This window comes from Camelina sativa, unplaced genomic scaffold (genome assembly GCF_000633955.1).
Source record: "Camelina sativa cultivar DH55 unplaced genomic scaffold, Cs unpScaffold00599, whole genome shotgun sequence".
Lineage (NCBI taxonomy): Eukaryota > Viridiplantae > Streptophyta > Magnoliopsida > Brassicales > Brassicaceae > Camelina > Camelina sativa.
This window is the reverse complement of record NW_010921751.1, coordinates 54,135-72,039: the sequence shown is the minus strand read 5'-3', so window position 1 is coordinate 72,039 and position 17,905 is coordinate 54,135. Positions and strand designations below refer to the sequence as shown.

At 30.0% G+C, this 17,905-nt stretch overlaps 2 protein-coding genes and 2 long non-coding RNA genes across 4 annotated transcripts; 2 read left to right on the top strand and 2 right to left on the bottom strand.

Moving 5' to 3' along the window:
• Window positions 1–1,251: 1,251 nt before the first annotated feature.
• On the top strand, window positions 1,252–1,855 carry LOC109131585. Its single transcript, XR_002037180.1, has 3 exons — window positions 1,252–1,340; window positions 1,442–1,648; window positions 1,736–1,855. It is a non-coding gene; the product is annotated as an uncharacterized LOC109131585 (long non-coding RNA).
• A 112-nt stretch (window positions 1,856–1,967) lies between these two features.
• Window positions 1,968–2,768, top strand: LOC104773637. The gene is made up of 4 exons (XR_002037181.1): window positions 1,968–2,120; window positions 2,195–2,294; window positions 2,387–2,545; window positions 2,655–2,768. It is a non-coding gene; the product is annotated as an uncharacterized LOC104773637 (long non-coding RNA).
• A 6,445-nt stretch (window positions 2,769–9,213) lies between these two features.
• Window positions 9,214–9,639, bottom strand: LOC104773636 (glucan endo-1,3-beta-glucosidase-like). Its single transcript, XM_010498285.1, has one exon. The coding sequence runs from the start codon at window positions 9,597–9,599 to the stop codon at window positions 9,264–9,266; it is 336 nt and encodes a 111-aa protein (XP_010496587.1). The 5' UTR covers window positions 9,600–9,639; the 3' UTR covers window positions 9,214–9,263.
• Window positions 9,640–13,555: 3,916 nt separating this feature from the next.
• On the bottom strand, window positions 13,556–15,036 carry LOC104773640 (putative F-box/FBD/LRR-repeat protein At2g05300). The gene is made up of 3 exons (XM_010498288.1): window positions 14,152–15,036; window positions 13,938–14,078; window positions 13,556–13,840 (listed from the first exon to the last, which is right to left on the bottom strand). Exons 1-3 carry the CDS (start codon window positions 15,034–15,036, stop codon window positions 13,556–13,558), a joined length of 1,311 nt encoding a protein of 436 aa, XP_010496590.1.
• Window positions 15,037–17,905: the final 2,869 nt, after the last annotated feature.

The following is a 17,905-nucleotide window of genomic DNA, read 5'->3' as shown; positions in this document are numbered from 1 at the left end:
AAAAAACTAAAAAGTAACGCACTTGTGAAAAATTCCACCCATTACGTCATTTATAAAAAATTATATGGGTTTTGTTTGGGCTTTTACCAGTTTTTGTAAACGTTCCCATTTGTATGGTTTATGTTCGTGGCCCATGTTTGATTTGTTAAAATTATTACAATACAATATGATTTAAATCACGTATACTAATTCCATTAAAGAAATCCAAAATTGTTAATATCTTATTATTATCTTTTAAAAAGAAAAATAAGAAATAAAGTACCAAACACAATAAAAAAACATCTACAAAAAAAAAAACAATTCATGAGAAAAAAGGTCAAAAGAGCATGTAAAACAATATATAGGAGATATACAGAAAATTACGTATACAAATCTCCACAACATCCCAAACTCGATTTTAAAAAAAATAAAAAAAAAAGTCTCCTATTAAATCCAAGTGACGTGGCTATCACACTCTATCTCCTAATTTAAATAAAAGAAGGAATATTAAAGCTCATTCTCTGTTAGGAAAAGAAACTCACCTTATTAATGTCGGTTGTTTTCATTATAAAACAAACAACATCCCCATAACCTTTACACGCAAAAAAAAAACCACAACTTCTTTGTTGCTTCAAAAAAAGAACAGTTCCTTCATCATGGCTAATGCTAAAAGTTTTTTAACACTAGATCAACTGGATCGTAAACGTTTTTATCGTCATTCTATCACAGTTCGTCTACTTCGAAAGTGGGAATTCAAAAATTTCAAAAAAGATAATGAACTCCTAGGAATGAATCTTTTATTTCTTGATCAAAAGGTTAGTACATACTTAGTTTTAATGCACGGTTATATTAGATATTGTGTTCCAATTAATAATTATTTATTCTTATTGTTATTGTAATTTTATACACTTTAAACACAGGAAAATACAATTCAAGGAACAGTGCATCAATCTCTTCTTCAAAAGTTTGTAAATCAGTTATCTGAAGGAAGTATTATTGAAATTTATGATTTCAATGTGCAAGATTGCAATAAGAACTACAAAGTTTCTGACCACAAATTTCAGATAAGATTGACAGAGAGGACAAGAGTTACCATTGTGGGACAAGAAAGCTGTCAAATACCACGAGAAAAATTTCGATTCCGAAATTACGAGGGATTTGTCAAGTTACAAGATCACACAATTGATTTATATGGTACGTACAAAATTTTAAAATTTAAAATTATATGAGTCATATAAGTATGTTTAACATTGTTTAAATACAGATGCAATCGGATATATTAAACATATGGACAAAACTGATGTTCGTACTACTACTACACCCACCTTAAGAAAGGTCACTCTAACTTTATTACTAGAAGAGTAAGTTCAATGCATATATTATTATTATTTAATGTAACTATATGTTTTATGAATTATAATTATGGCGATTAGTTAATATTAATTTTTCTTACGTGATCAAGTGGAAACGAAATACCTGCAACATTATGGGCAGAACAAGCAGAACTCTTGGAAGACAAATATCGTGGAGTGGAAAATAATAATATTGTACTCATCATGACAAGCGTCTTGGTCAAGATATATCAAAGTGAAATATATTTGTCAGCATCCTCAGGCACTAAATTTTACTTGAATCATGATTCTGATCCGGTTGATGCTTTCCGAAAAAGGTATTCTCTCAAATCTTAAATTAAATTATATTTATTAAATATATTTAATTCATGTTATAAACTAACTTTCCAATGTAACTTTAATAGTTTGAGGTATAATGGAGAATGTTTGGTTAATCTGGGTGACATAACTAAACAAAATAAACGCCCAGAAGACCAACAATCAATTAATGATATTTGGGAATATGTCTCATCAGATGACCGTAAGGTAAAAATATTCTTCTTAAATACTTTATAAGGAATATATACTATTGAACAATGAATACAATTATTAATGATATATATTTCCAATATTATCATAATTGCAGGAAAAGAAATTTGTCGTCAAAGCAACTATAACTGAAGTAGTATTACGAAAAAGTCGGAACTACATATCATGTTCGAGTTGCTCTAAAAAAGTAACAAAATCATCAACCTCTCTTATATGCTCAAACAAAAAGTGTGGTAAAACACCAGCCATTGGAGTACTAAGGTATATAATTATAAAATTTTCTCTAATTTTTATTATTTAAATATCTAAATAATGATTAATATTCTATTTTCCAGATTTAGAATTGAAGTAATAGTGGATGATGGAGATGCCTCAGCAACTTTTGTTATATTTGATAAAGATGCAGAAAAAATCACCGGAACAACTGCAGAAATCGTAAGAGCTGTAAATTATATAAAAATATTAAACTGTATGGATAAATATATTAGGATTTGAAATAATTAACTTTGATTCTATTGTTTACACAGATAAAAAGTAATTTGGGCGAACAAGAGTTAGAAGAAGTTCCCACATGTGTGAAATCAATAGTTGGAAATACATATTTATTCGAGATTCAAGTTAAAAAGTATGATTTTGATGTATCGTATCAAACTTTTACAGTCTCAGAAATAATAGACGAAACAAAGGTAAATATCAAAAATATATATATATATATATATTATAATGTATTATGTTTGCTAAATATAATAGATTATTTTACTTAACATATTAATGATTTGTCTTTTATATGTTTAGACAAGTTCGAAGGATGTCAACTGTGGAACCAAACGCCAGAAATGTGATGAACGTCAAAAACAAGCAGATGATCAACAGAAGAAACCAAGAATTGAGGACTGAATTTGTTTTTTTTTAAGTTTAGACATAAAAATAGGTTTTACGACTATTATTTTAATTTGGTTTTAACTCATCTTTAGGATTGGTTTTATTTTTATTATACAAATAAAAACATTTGGATTTCATGATTGTTTGGTTAATAATTAATTAAATAAAATATTTTCAATAATTATGACAAAAATAACTGATAATATTAAATACTAATTTAAAGCAACAGTTATAATATGTAGTTAAAAAACAAGCATACATAAACAATGCACATCTCATTAAAAACATAAGAATGGAAGACCTATCATAAACATACATAAATTTATATTCTACAAATATATAATATACTAATAAAAAACTAAACAAACCCGTGCAACGCACGGGTCCATTTCTAGTATGTATATAAAGCTTAGTTTTCAAAATTAGTAATTCATATAAACGCGATATGTGTCAAAGTATATCGATAATATTTTGACACGTGAAAATAAATTTTATTGAAAAATTCTAGGAAAAATTAAATAATTCTAAAAATAAAAGGATTGCAATTAATATTTTTTTTAAAGTATATAAAACCAAAAGTAATCTTTCATATGACTAATTCTAATAGTTAAGTTATCTATTAAATTACTAATTTTAATAGAAAAATATGTGCAATTTAAATGCAATCATTATTTGTTATAAACATATAGTAAAAAGAAGCTTATACATAAAAGTGATTAAAATATACAAAATATGATGTGTTAAAATTAGTGAAACATAATATAGGAAAGTTCTGAGAATCAAAATAAAAAAACTAGTGTAATTTTCTTAAGTTTTTCAATCGGTGAATGATTTGATAACGTATTCAATATTATTCTATATAATTATATGGATGATTTAACTTAATTTTCAAATTTATTATTTTATATTTAATGAATTTAAAATTTTTATATCATAATCCGCAAATATCTAGGATTTAATCTATTATATAAATATAATAACTGCATGCTAACCAAGATGTATTGTTTCATCGTATTATATAATGGTACTAGCAAAACATAACTATAGCAATTTGATAGCTTTTTCACTTGAAATTAAACAGATTAAATTGCTTAAAATATTCATCAAAATTTATTATTATCACTATTACTATTTATTATTTATTAAAAAATAAACGGATCGGGTCGTTTCAATTCTTGATACATATTTTTATTGAACTGATATATACACACATAAATCACAATAATACATAGTTTTAACTTTATACATATGCATTTAACACATAATAAGTAAACTTATCGTGATATCATATTATTTAGCGTGCTAACTAAATAGTTAAATACTAAAATTGCAAAATGATTTACTATATCATTAATGAATAGTAAACTTACCGCTGTACCAAATTATTTAGCATACTAAATAAATTGGTATACACTGTTTTACTATATTTTCGATACATATTTTATTGAACTGATATACACCCATATAAATTACAATAATTCATAATTTTAACGCTATACATATGCATTTAAGTTAACATATAATAAGTAAATTTATCGTGATATTATATTATTTAGTGTGTTAACTAAATAGTTAAATACTAAAATTACAAAATGTTTTTACCATATAATTAATGAACAGTATTGATATTGCTGGATCTGGTAAATGACATTCTTGTAATTAATGCTGGAAAAAAATATAATTATGGCTTAAAAGAGAAGGATGAGAGAGAACTAATAAACTAATAACTAAGGGTAAATACTTATTGGTTAGTTAACTGGGTATATTAATTAATATAGCCTTTAAAATAAATGATAAGAAGGAAAAAATAAAATGCTGAAATTATATAATTCACTATATCAGGACCCGCAGTACATCACGGGACAAATTTTTTTTTTTTTACTAAATATAATCTTTATACTATTAAAGTATAATTATTATCTAAGTTTGTTGTCTAATTATATAAAAAATGTAATATAAGTATTATAACCATGGTGGTGTCGGTTGACACCAATTCTGTCTGGTTCGACCAGATGGTTTTCATTGGCGATTTTGGTCGGTTTGGTTTAAGGAAAAGTATAGAACCGGATGATCAAGTAAGAAAACGACATAGGTCGTGTTTTTGGTGTTGTCTCGCCGTTTTTGAGAAAAGAAAAGAGAAAAAAGTGTTCTTGAGGTTCTAGAGAGAGATTGGGAGATTTCAAGGCTCTCTGGGTGAGATCTTGCTGTGGGGTGAGAATCCAAGGCTAGGAACGTGTGAGAAGCTTGCTGGGAGTGTGGGATTTGTCATTGGTTGTCAGAATCTTCCTGCAGAGAGATGAGTGCATGACCATGGCTGATCTAAGCCTGTGATTCCTTGTTCTTGCTTGTTTGTTGCTGTTTTTGTGTGTTTTTCTTGCTGGGATTGATTGCTACAGGTTCCTACGGATGTATATGGCTTGGGTTTTGAGTATTGGACGATTTGGTGGAGTCTGGGAGCGAGATTTGACTCTCGGCTTCGTACGGATCACGGTTGTAGAGGTAGTGTTGATCGACACCATTGAAGCGGCATTGATCGACACTGTGGGGTAGTGTCGGTCGACATCAAGAGCCAGTGTCGTCGATACTTGGCTGGTGTCGGTCGACACCTTCCTTCCAGCGAGATAATGTTTGTTTTCCTGGTTTGTATGCTTTGTTTGTTAATTGTTTGGAACATTGGAATTACAGTTGCTTGTGTGTATAGCCCAGTAGATGGGAGGATTGTCTTAATGAGTGTTTATATAATACTCATGCATCTCAATTTGTGTTTGTGGTGTAGGTAAAGGCAAAGGGTGATCGTGGAATCAAGGCAATGAAGAGGAGGATATTCTAGGGACTCGATTGGTTGTTGTCTGGCATTGCTAGGTTGCTAGAGTTGGGTCATTAGAAACATTGCTAGGTTGCTGGTTCTATGATTTCTGTTGGTTGAATTTTGGATATTGTTATGTTATAATTATTGGATATTTATTGGATATTGGTATTGGTTATTTCCGCTGTTGATTGTGATTGTGGTTAGGTGGCTAATGGGTATGAGACTACTAGTTGTAGTTTAATTGTTATTATTATTTATTATTTTATTAATAAAAAAACGGGTTGGGTCGATTCAAGTATACGTACATAAAAAATGTTATATGAGTATACATATAAAATGGTTTATTTATCGTGTACATATAAATAATATGTGTATAAGTGACTAGTATTATGTTATTTTATGTATATATTAATCTAATAATATACACAATTTTGTGCCCAATTTCTGTCCATCTAGTAATCACTTTTTACTCATAAACATAAGAATAATTATTAAGTTTAAAAATATTTATATTTTTTAGTCCCATAAAAAGGATTAAAAACATAAGTATATTGAAATAACAACCTTTTAAGTTGATCTATCAATTGTTGGAAGGAAATTTGTTAGAAATACCCTTTTTGATATACCCCTTTTCAAAAATACCCTCTTTTTTGGTTATTTTCATTTTTGCCCTCCCTTATATTTTAATGACCATTTTACCTTTACATGAATATTAATTTAATCAATAAAATGAAAAACAAAATTTTTCGACATATTTTCCCGCCAAAAAAAATTTTCCCGCCAATTTTTTTTGGTCAAACAAAGTTTGACAAAAATTTCGAAACAAAACTTTTCCCGCCAAAAAAAATTTACAAGGCTTTTATAAGGTTTTGAAAAGGTTTACAACCTTGTAATTTACAAGGTTTTTAAAAGCATTAACAAGGTTATTAAACTGTTTTTCAAAGCGTTTACGAGGTTTTTAAAAGGTTACTAAAATGTTTTTAAAAGCGTTTACAACGTTTTTAAAAGAAAATATCTCTTAAAAACATTTTAAAAACCTTTTAAAAGCCTTTTAAAATCCTTGTAAACGCTTTAAAAACCTTTTAAAAATCTTGTAAATGCTTTTAAAAACCTTATAAACGCTTTAAAAAAGTTTTTAAAAGCGTTTACAAGGTTTTTAAAAAAAATTTTAAAAGCGTTTACAAGGTCTTTAAAAGATAAAGAAAAATCAAAATTTTTGCGGGAAAATCCAATTTTGTCGAGAATTTTTCCATTTTTTGGCGGGAAAAATTTTCGATTTTTGCTGAAAACTTTTTTTTTGCGGGAGATTTTTTTAATTTTTTTGGTGGAAATTTTTTTTATTTTTTAGCGCAAAATTTTTTCGATTTTGATGATTTTACATTCTTGTTGTCACTCAAAGAAAGGGTAATTTGGTTATTTTGTACATAAAAATGGGTAGTTTTAAAAATGGTCAACATAGAGGGGTATTTTTAAAAAGAAGCATGGAAAAATGGGCATTTTTGAGAATACCCCTTGTTGGAATGACTTTTTTTGGGCCATTGATTTTTGGGATTGGATAAAATATTAAATCCGGGACTTAGGCTTGCAAAATTTTAAGCAAAAAAAAAGGAAATATAGAGAAAGACAAAAAACCGGACATTATTGATTCATTCTAGTGTTTCTTCGTTTCATATTCCACACGAAAATACATTCAAACTCATCTCCAATCGATTCGATGTCTCCAATTTCACATTTTGACATACGTGTGAGGTGAGATGATATCAAGTAGAATTATTTATACTGGTGTGTAGAGTTTTGTGATAAAGAGTAGTAGTTAATGTAATCCTTGATGACCAAGTAGAAGATCGATGTCTAAGTAGAAGATCGATGTCTGATACAATTTAGCCAATTTTAGAATCGATGATTTTAGAAACAATAAACAATAAACAATAAACAATAAAACTTTTAAAAGCGTTTACAAGGTGTTCAAAAACCTTTTAAAAGCGTTTACAATGTGTTTAAAAACTTTATAAAAGCATTTACAAAATGTTTAAAAACCTTTTTAAAAACATTTTGAAAACCTTTTAAAAACCTTGTAAAAACGTTTACAAGATGTTTAAAAAACCTTTTAAAACTTTTTTAAAAATCTTGTAAAAGCGTTTAAAAGGTGTTTATAAGGTTTTTAAAAGGTTTCTTCTACCTTATAAAACATTTTAAAATCCTTGTAAACTTTTTTTGGCGGGAAATTTTTTTGTCGAAAATTTTTATCAAAATTTTTTGGTGGAAAAATATGTCGGAAATTTTTTTGGCGGGAAAATTTTGTTTTTTTTTTTTTTATTGAATAAAATTTTTTTCATCTAAAGATAAAATGGTCATTAAAAATTAAAGGAGGGCAAAAATAAAAATGGCAAGAAAAGAGGGTATTTTTGAAAAGAAGTATATCAAAAGGGGTATTTTTAACAAATTCTCCATAAAAATAAGGACATCGATTATTATCAAATAGAGGCCCATAAAAATGAGTAAGGATCAATTTAACTCAATTGCATTTAATGCTCAGACTTTCCAAATCAGATCTAAATGGCAAAAACTGCTGCAAAAGTATTAGTATAGATATAGATTTTAAATATAAATTTATAATTAAATCTATAAAAGATGGATAATAGTGTATTTGGGTTTGATTTTTTTGAATATAACTGAAATTAACAAAATAAATAATTATAAGATTTAAATTTAAAAAAATGACACATGTCATAAACAGAAGTGTCTATGTGTAAATTTCTTAGAACATATGATTAGAGAGGGTTCTCCACTTTATTTAACTGAAATTAACAAAAATGAATAATTATAAGATTTAAGTTTAAGAAATGACATATGTCAAAAGGAAGAGTGCAAATGTCTCAAGATTAGAGAGGGTTCTTTCCTTTATTATAAAAAGGATTATTAAGAGGACATGTGTAGTTTGATAAGAACCTTTTCATTTACATTAAAATATACAATTATATTAAAATATTTTAGTTTGACCTTTAGTTATTAAGATAAATGATAAAAATAAATTAAATGATGGGATAATATAGTTCATATACATTTTTAATATAAATATATAGTTAAATCTATAAAGAGAATTAGTTAAAAATTCCCTTTTTGAGATACCCCTTTCCAAACATATCCATTTTTTGAACATTTTCATTTTTGCTCTCTTTTACACAATTACAATATGTTAAATTAATTTTTAGAATTTTTTTTAGGTTTGGGTTCTCTTACATTTAGGGTATAGTTTTGATAGGATAGGGTTTAGTATTTGAAGTTTAGGGTTTATAAGTTAGTCATTTTATACATAGAAAAGGGGTATTTTTGAAAATAAACAAAATGAAAATGTATTTTTTATAAAATAACATAGGATAAGGGGTATTTTTGAAAATGTCTCATCTATAAAAGATGCACAATAGTGTATTTGGGTTTTTTTTTTGAATTTAACTGAAATTAACAAAAATAAATAATTATAAGATTTAAGTTTAAAAGATGACACATGTCAAAACTCAAAAGGAAGAGTGCCTATGTGTCAACTTCTTAAAACATGATTAAGAGGATTCTCCACTTAATTATATAAGATATATGTGATTGCTAAGAACATTGAAACTTCTGAAGACTTAAATTAATACAAAATTACATTAATTTTATCTTAGGGATGCAAACATAATTTATAAGTTTTATGAAAAGTTTCTTTATTATTAAATTCAATGGATACATGTGCCCTGACTTGGGTCGGAATAAATAAGGTAGCCGGAATGATTAAAGTCACAAGCATTAAAAGTGCGACCATGGCTCTGGTAGTAAATATCCATGACAAACGACGCATGGTCTAGTAAAGTATTAGGGTAATAACAATATCCACCGTATTGGATCGGTGAACAATCGACTATGTCGCAAGCAAATTTAATGTTTGCTTCTAACTGCTCTGGTGTGGTTCCAGGCAACGCCACACACCATGGTTCAATACAAGTCACAACGGGGATGTGGTAGATCACAGCCGCAGATAGGATGAAGAGGAGCGTCAAAAGTTGGGAAGACATTACAAATTATTTTCAGTTAGATAGTAATCAAGATATGTTTTTTTTTTTTTTTGTGTATTTTCTTGTCAAAGTACATGTATATATAATCATATACTAGAAGATTTCTCTAAGCAAGGCTGGGACACCAGTTCTCATAACTTTATGTGATTTTATTTGTTTTGGGAAAGAGATCAAAAAAGAGGAATTATAAGATAAGTAATGAATCAACAAAACATTCCTTTAAATAAATTATATATGATATATTTCTCATTTTATATTAGCTAATATATAAATGATCTTATCTAGTAGCTTTAAAATTTTTGTAAGATCTTTTGATATATCATACTAACTTGCTATATTATAAAGATAACATATCTATATAAAGCTTAGTTTTCAAAGTTACTAATTCATATAATCACGACATGTATCAAAGTATATCGATAACTCGTTCGGGTTCGAATATTATCCAATCGGTTTCGGGTAAATGGGTTTAGAAAAATAGAACCCATTAAGTATTTTTTGATATATGGGTTTGGTTCGGTTTAGGTACTATCGGGTTCGAATCGGTTTGGGTTACAAATTTTAGAACCCGATTAGTACTCAAACTACTGGGTACCTGAAAAAAAATCTTTAAAATTAATTAATTTAAATAAATTTAGCTAAATCTTGACTCACGTAACAAATTATGTAACAAATATATATATATATAATAGTAAACCCACAAGTGTCAAACATGAGATATATCTAAATTTATTAATATATATCCAAAATTATATTAAAGGAAGCATCTACTCATCATCCATTCACATGATTGTTGTTATCAGTGAATTCGAAAATTGATTCTACATTGGGTTACAAATTTGAAATAGCGTATACATCTCTCACACATTGTTCAAAAAACATTTAGTACGTACAAGTTGAGTTCTTCATCTTTTATTCTACCACATTGATGGAACGTATACTTGTATATATATGTATGTATATATGATATATGTAATATAAATAATTAAATATTATATTAAATCTTTACTTATATTCCCTTTGTTCCTTAAAGGTGGATGTTTTCAGATTTTTTCATTTTCCACAAAGATTGATTTTTTACCATTTTTAGTTAATTACTATTAATATTTTGTAAACTTCAAAAAATAATCATTATAAATATTTGAATTTCTAAATTATTATAATATTATAATTACATAATATTTTTTAGTGAAAAAAAATAATATATGTAAAATTAGTAATCATTGTTTCTTAATTTTTGTAAAAACCTTCAAACATCAATCTTTTAGGAACAATATTGGATTTCTACATTATTTCCTTCTAATTGATTAGTATTTTGATTTTTTTTTTCAAAAAGACTTCGAAAAATGAATAGAAGTGAATAACAATGCACCATAAGTAGGTGTCACAAACAAGACAAATAAAATATTAACGACAAACAGTCCGGACTAATTTGTCACAACTGTGTAGCAACTTTAGAAATTTGCAACGATGCTATAGTTACTAAATTTATTTGTAACAAAACTGTAACAAATATTCTTTTTGCTACAAAATATTCGTTATACCTACAAAATATATAGTAACTATACATGTCAACATTTGTAGGGGATCCTATTCTATGGTTTGTTTGGGATTAGGTCCGTTTTTACACTTAACCTTAAGGCAACAGGCAACATAGTTGCGTTGAACCTTTTAATACCATCTTTAGCAAAAATATATTACTTCATGATCTTCTTTGTTTTCAGCATAGGTCCTTTATAGTTTTATTTTTGGTCAGATACGGTTTACTCGGATTGAAAAGTTTTAATAGTATAATCTACTTTTGTTAAAAGCTCATGTTATAAGAACTCCATTCAGCAACATAGAGTATTGTTTAAGTAGCACTAATAAATCTTCCTCTGTTATTAGAGTTGTAAATTAGGATATTAGCGTAGTAAACTTTCTTGACGACGAATTATATATAAACGTATTAAAATACTTTGAAGGTGTCTTTAACAAAAAAAAAATAAATAAATAAATAAAAAAAAAATAAATAAATACTTTGAAGGTGTCCGAAGTTATGATCATTTCCTTGACCCCTCATGCTGGAACCATGGATCATACTTCTCTTCAATAAAACAGAATTGGAAACATGTTAATATCCTAATAGTTATGATCATTTCCTTGACCCCTCATGCTACAAAACATTTCATTGGATACCCGAAAACAAAAGGCGAGCTAAGTACTAAAATAGTTTCATTCCTTTGTATACCCATATGATAAGGAACATATGATCAATAGAATAAGACTACATCAACCGATTTACCTATCAAATGTTTCCCTCTATGCTTTAACAATGACAACCTCACATTTGGACCTGGTAGAGGCTTTTGGGATTATCAAGAGTTTCTTCAAGATATCTTCTGTATAATCCGAATCTAAATGTAGAGTCAGTTTCCTGAGGGCAGCAGAATTCTCTAAGAAGTATCTTGCTAGCTTCAATTTCGCACCAAGTCCCGAGAATGTGATTTGGCAATCAACAAAATCAAGAGACCATAGCAAACTCATGGGCACATATGAAAAATTAATGTGATTGCTCTCCATGTGATATAGCTCCTGGTAGTTGAGGGAAAATGAGAGGATAGTTAATCACAGTGAAAATGATATGTCAGAAGCCTGGTTCAACCCTGGTTCGCTGCTAGACTCAACTGAGACTATTGGTTTGACACCAGTGTTTCTGTGTTTCTTTGTATTTCTTTTTAAAACGTAACACACAAGGTATGTCAAACGTTTTTTTTCTTTTACTCATTTGAATATATTTAACATTTATTCAAAAAAAAAAAAATGTCAGAAGCTCCATATAGAGATGAGGAAAAGTTGCCAACCATTCAAAATTGGATGCACGGAGAGTAACACACAGGCGGGACATGTAACCAAATTGAGGCAGCAATTCTGATTTCAGTATAAATTGAGGAAGCATCAGCTAATTGGCTTAACCTATCTTCCTCAAACCGCAAACTCAACCCTTTTTGGAATAAGCCTGTTCCGATTTCTCTCTATCAATCATTTTTTTTTTTTTTGTGTACGAAACTTTACCTAGCAAAATTGAAAACGAAAGTTTAAGAGAGATGATTTGGAGGCGTATGAATTACGGAAACATAGCTTACGATCAAACCCCCAAACAAAACAAAAAACCTAGATTAGTAATCTTAGACATATATATCCAACAAAAATAAAATTAAAACACCCGTACGGTATGGAGAATAATACTTGAAGAACAAGAGACGAACGTAAGTGCGAGCGAGAAAGATATACGAATCCTTTGGTAACCTTTGTTTGTTGCATTGCGCTCGTGATAGTGAAGATGGTGCTTCCCCTCATTTTGGGCCTATTGGTTTCAGATCAACTATCTAAGGTTTGATACTAAATAAATTTATCTTGTTGTCCAAGTTCAACTAAAATGAATTTAATTCAATACGATTATAATTTATAACCAGCTTACTGATAAAAGTTTTGTTTATAAACCAGCTTACTGAAGACGCCGTACTAAAATGGATTTAATTCAGTACGATTATAATTTATAACCAGCTTACTGAAAAAGGCTTTGTTTTGAACTTTTGATCAACGTTTTACATACTTAAATAAACTACCAAAATTTGTTTCAGTTTCATATGAATTCAATAAATCTTTACACAGTAATTGTTAATTTAATGATCACTCTACTTTACTCGTTTTTAAAATAAAATTTGTGATTGTTTTGGTAAAACACGGTTCAATGGAATACTGTAATTGTTAATATTATCTCCCTCTGCTATGATGAGTTCAATATCATTTGAGCAGATCATATAAGATCTAGCTGCCATGTGAATTCCTTTAAGCAAGGAGTAAATATAACAACGCTAATAGTAATAAACATCATTAAGTATCAAACCAAGCATGAAATTACGACTCTCATAGTCGCTTTGTATAGATCATAAAATCATAAAACCTCTACTCTTTTACCAGTCAAGGACGACTTCACATTCGGTAGAGCCTCTTGGCATTTTAAGGAGTTCCTTGAAAGCAGACTTTTGTAATCTTGAATGACTAGTCAATAGAGTGAGATTCTTGAGTATTGCCGAATTCTCTAGGAAGTACCTTCCTAGCCTCATAGCTACAAGACGTTCCCAGGTTTTGATTCTGAAATCAACAAATTCCAGAGAAGATAGCAAACACTCAGGCACAGGTGAAAATATGATTTGATTCGTCTCATCAGGAGCCGATCTTTTGTCATAATCGAATACCTGAGTTACAAAAAAAAAAAAACAGTGGATGAAAACACGCAATGAATCTTTGTCTAGAGATTAAAAAAACTAATTGGGTTTAAGCATATTGTATTACCAAGCTCAGGGATTTCAAGTTTGGGAAGCTCTCAAGAAAGGTTAGTAAACATTCCAAAGGGGAACAGCATAGAGTTACATGCAGACGGGTCATGTAACCAAACCGAGGCAATGGTTTTGTCTTCAAGTATTCACAGATGAGCTGGAAACAAAAAGAAATTTTCATGATAGAAAAAGTGAATGTTCAATACCAGAATTGACATAAATATATATACCTTGAAAGCGGCTAAATCTATGATCATATCCCTGACTTTAGAAATCCCGGGGAGAAAACTATGGAATCTATTTATAATCTGTGATGCAAGACTTGCTTCATCAAAACTAATCGATCGAAAGACAAGAACTAACTTGCAATTGGCATCCATATTGGTTATTACAAGGCTTTCTGATAAGTCATCATCGATGCTCAAATAGCCTAGTTGAGGAGCATCAATCAAAATTCCCGTAGTAGGATCGAAAGAAAAACGACGTACTAAAGTGAGTCTCTTCAGTGACTGAGAGTGCACCCGTAAGATATTTGCTTCACCCCCAAAAGTGAAAATATCTAGGTCCTCCAAGACAGGGCAGGATGAGACAAGTCTCTCAAGAGTGGCCTCCTTATGATACCGAACAGAATTCAAGTACATAGTTTTCAGACAAGGTAAGAAAACAAACTCCGCACTGACAAAGGTGACCCATTGGAGTCGCAAGTGTACAAGTGTCTCACAGACGTAAAGGCTTAGTGGCATCTTATGATAAAAACCCCTCTCAACAGATAGACGTTGGATTTTGCGTTTAGTTAAGGCGTCGATCCATGATGCGAGATAAGATGCATCATTTCTATCAAGAGATAACTCCACATTTTGTATGCATGTAGCCCTATCGGAATGGAAAAACCTGTCGCCAAAACTCATAAAGGAGATGAAATCTGGGAATTTCCAACGTGCCAATTCTAAGCTAGGAACCGAAAGCCATAGACTTCTCCATCTGGAAGACAAAACGCTTGTCCTAACAACTTCATGAGTCCGAAGATGATTGAGTATGTGACAGATCAAAAGATCAGGTAACTGGCTTATCCTATCTTCCTTCAATCTCTCACTCAACCCTTTGGAACAAGCCATTTGCGCAAGTTTTATACTCATCTTCTAATGTATATGCCATCCAGTTTTATACTCATCTTCTAATAGTTTATTTTAGCAAAAAAAAAAAAAAATCAATTTTTCTAAAAAAAATTTGTTAAAGCTTAGGCAATCTAATTAAGTAACCCAATTATGAGCTTTAATAGTGGTGTGATTTTATGTGAATGTGTCTTTTTAATTATGTAGCTAAGATGATAAAGAAGTGTCCAACGATAAATTAATATATCAAGTGATAATCTTATTATATAAAATTGGATTTTGAAAGTTAGCCATTAACAGGACTTTGACATGTGTCACGTTATCAATATGAAATTTTGACATGTGTAAAAGTTAATATTTAATAGGAAGAATTTGTGATTAGGACAATAAACAAAAAAAAAATTGTTTTAAAAAATATTTATAATGTAAAAAGATAATTATCAAAAATTTAAATTTATCAATATGATACATGTATAAAAGTTAATATTTAATAGGAGGGATTTGAGATTACGACAAAAATAAACAAAAAAAAAATATGTTTTAAACAATATTAATAATGTAAAAACATAATTATCAAAAAATTAAAAAAAAAATAAACAATTTTCTAAAAAAATAATTATAAGGATATTATATATATATTTCATAAAATTCGAAATTATAACATTAATTACTTATTTTTAATTTGAAGTTATTAATTCTACCAAAAAAAAATCAAAAAGGGATTAAGGAAAATATACAGTTAATTATTAATTCTAGAAAAATGTTAATACTCACTTCTATATAAACATAGATTGTCTCATATTTTTCATCTAACAAAATAATTTTTTAAAAGACACTGCTTTCAACTTTGTTCTATTGGTAAAACTTTTTTAATGGGAAGATAGACTTTCCTTATTTTTGTAAAAAAAAAAATTCTCCTATTTTCTCTTTTTTTTTCAGTTTGGAATAGGTAAAATTAATATGTTGACCCAAAAAAATGTAAGATTAATATATGCGTCTTTTTCTAATACTTTATTGTAGTATTTTAAGATTATTTTATTTAATTTATAATTTCGTCTTTGAATTATTTGAGATTCATATATTACCATGCTTATAATTTTCTATTATTTTTTAACTATGTCAAATTAATTTTCTTCTAACTTCTCAATCTTGATTGGTTGTTCATTGAACTTTTTTGTGCAAACATAATTGTTATCATTCATTCAATCCCAAAGGGAGATAAAGAATAGAAGTTCATCAACCTAATGGTTGGATAAAATAGGCTAATCAAACATAAGCTTACAATAAACATAGATAGATAGACTGAGAAAACATAAATCGTTGTTGATAGATCCATAGGAGCTCGGAGACAGAAGCTACATAATGGTGTGTTAAAGACACTTCACGAATACATTGTGAAATTTAACATTAGTTACTATCAAAAGATTTTGTGACTTTAAAAAAAGGTCTTAGTTTCATTGGTTGCTGGAGCAAGCCACTTTGAGATAACTAACAGACGTGAACATGTTCTCTCCACACTGGAGGAGGGTAGAACCAAGATTCTCTTCATGGTGTAGGAGGTTGGGCGCAAGGTTATCTCTCTCCAAGAGAGAAAGGTGGAGCCAAAGTTTTCTGTATGGTGGAGGAGGTTGGACGCAAGGTCCTCTGTAATGACCCGTACCAGAAGTACGTATCGGACGGAGAAGACGTGACCCAAGGACGTGCAATATCCTTGGAAGATGAGGAAACGAAAACCACGAAGATTGAACGAGTGACTTGCAAGAGAAGTTACAAGTCCAAGAAATGGTCCGAGAAGGAAATGACCGTGGAGAAACGGACGTCAAATGACCATAGGACCAGAGTGGTCGGAGTCACGGACGAGAGTTCCGGAGATAGACGCAAAAGTCCGAGGTTACGGACAAGAGGTCCGGACATGGACAAAGAAGACCGAGGTCACGGACGAGAAGAGTCAGAGTTACGGACGAGAAGTCCGGGAATGGACGAGAAAAACGGAAGTCACGTTCGGGAGGACCGGGGAGTGACTCGAAATTACTCCGCATATGCACAGTTTTTGATTTTTGCGGTCAAGCGCGGGAGCTTGGGACGCAAGAGAGACGCAGATGGACGAGGAAGTGAAAAGGTCTCTCTGCATGCAATAGAAACGCCACGTGTAGCGCGATTAAGTGTGCTCCGACAGAGAGTGAGATACACGCGCGCGTGAAAGAGAGTATGCATCAGCGACATGCATAATTTTGGACATTTGTCACTTGATTTTTGCCACCTGCCCAGCCAAGAGAACGAGAGAGAGGGCTATATATACCCCCTCACTCTCTTATTTTCGACCAAAACTCTCTCTAGACAAACAAACTTTACCAAATTTTTCTCTCAAACTTTTGAAGAGAAAATCTCTTGATTTTCAACCAAGAAGGAGGAAGAAAGAAGAGATGAAGGTGAAGCTTAAGAGCTAGTGGAGGTGCTGTCAGATCGGCATGGTGTGGTAAAGCTCAATCGGCCAAGATCTACAAGCTAAGGTGAGTTGAGACTTTGGTTGTAGATTTGTTGTGATTTTGTGAAGAGCAAGTTAGAGATCTTGCTCAAGGAGGTGTATTAGCTCTCTAGCTCTTGCATCGGCCTTGTTGAGTGGTTGTTTTTCCTTGTTGCATGTAGATCTAGATGATTGCATGTAGACATTGGTGATTTGTGGGGTTTTTATGCATTCTTGGGGAAGAATTGCATTTTTAAAATTTAGCTGCAAGTGTGAAATGCCTTGCATGTTAGTTTTGTGGGGTTTTTATGCATTATTGGGGAAGAATTGCATTTTTAAAAATTAGCTGCAAGTGTGAAATGCCTTGCATGCTTAATTTTGGGGTTTAATAGATTTTAAAATTGGAGA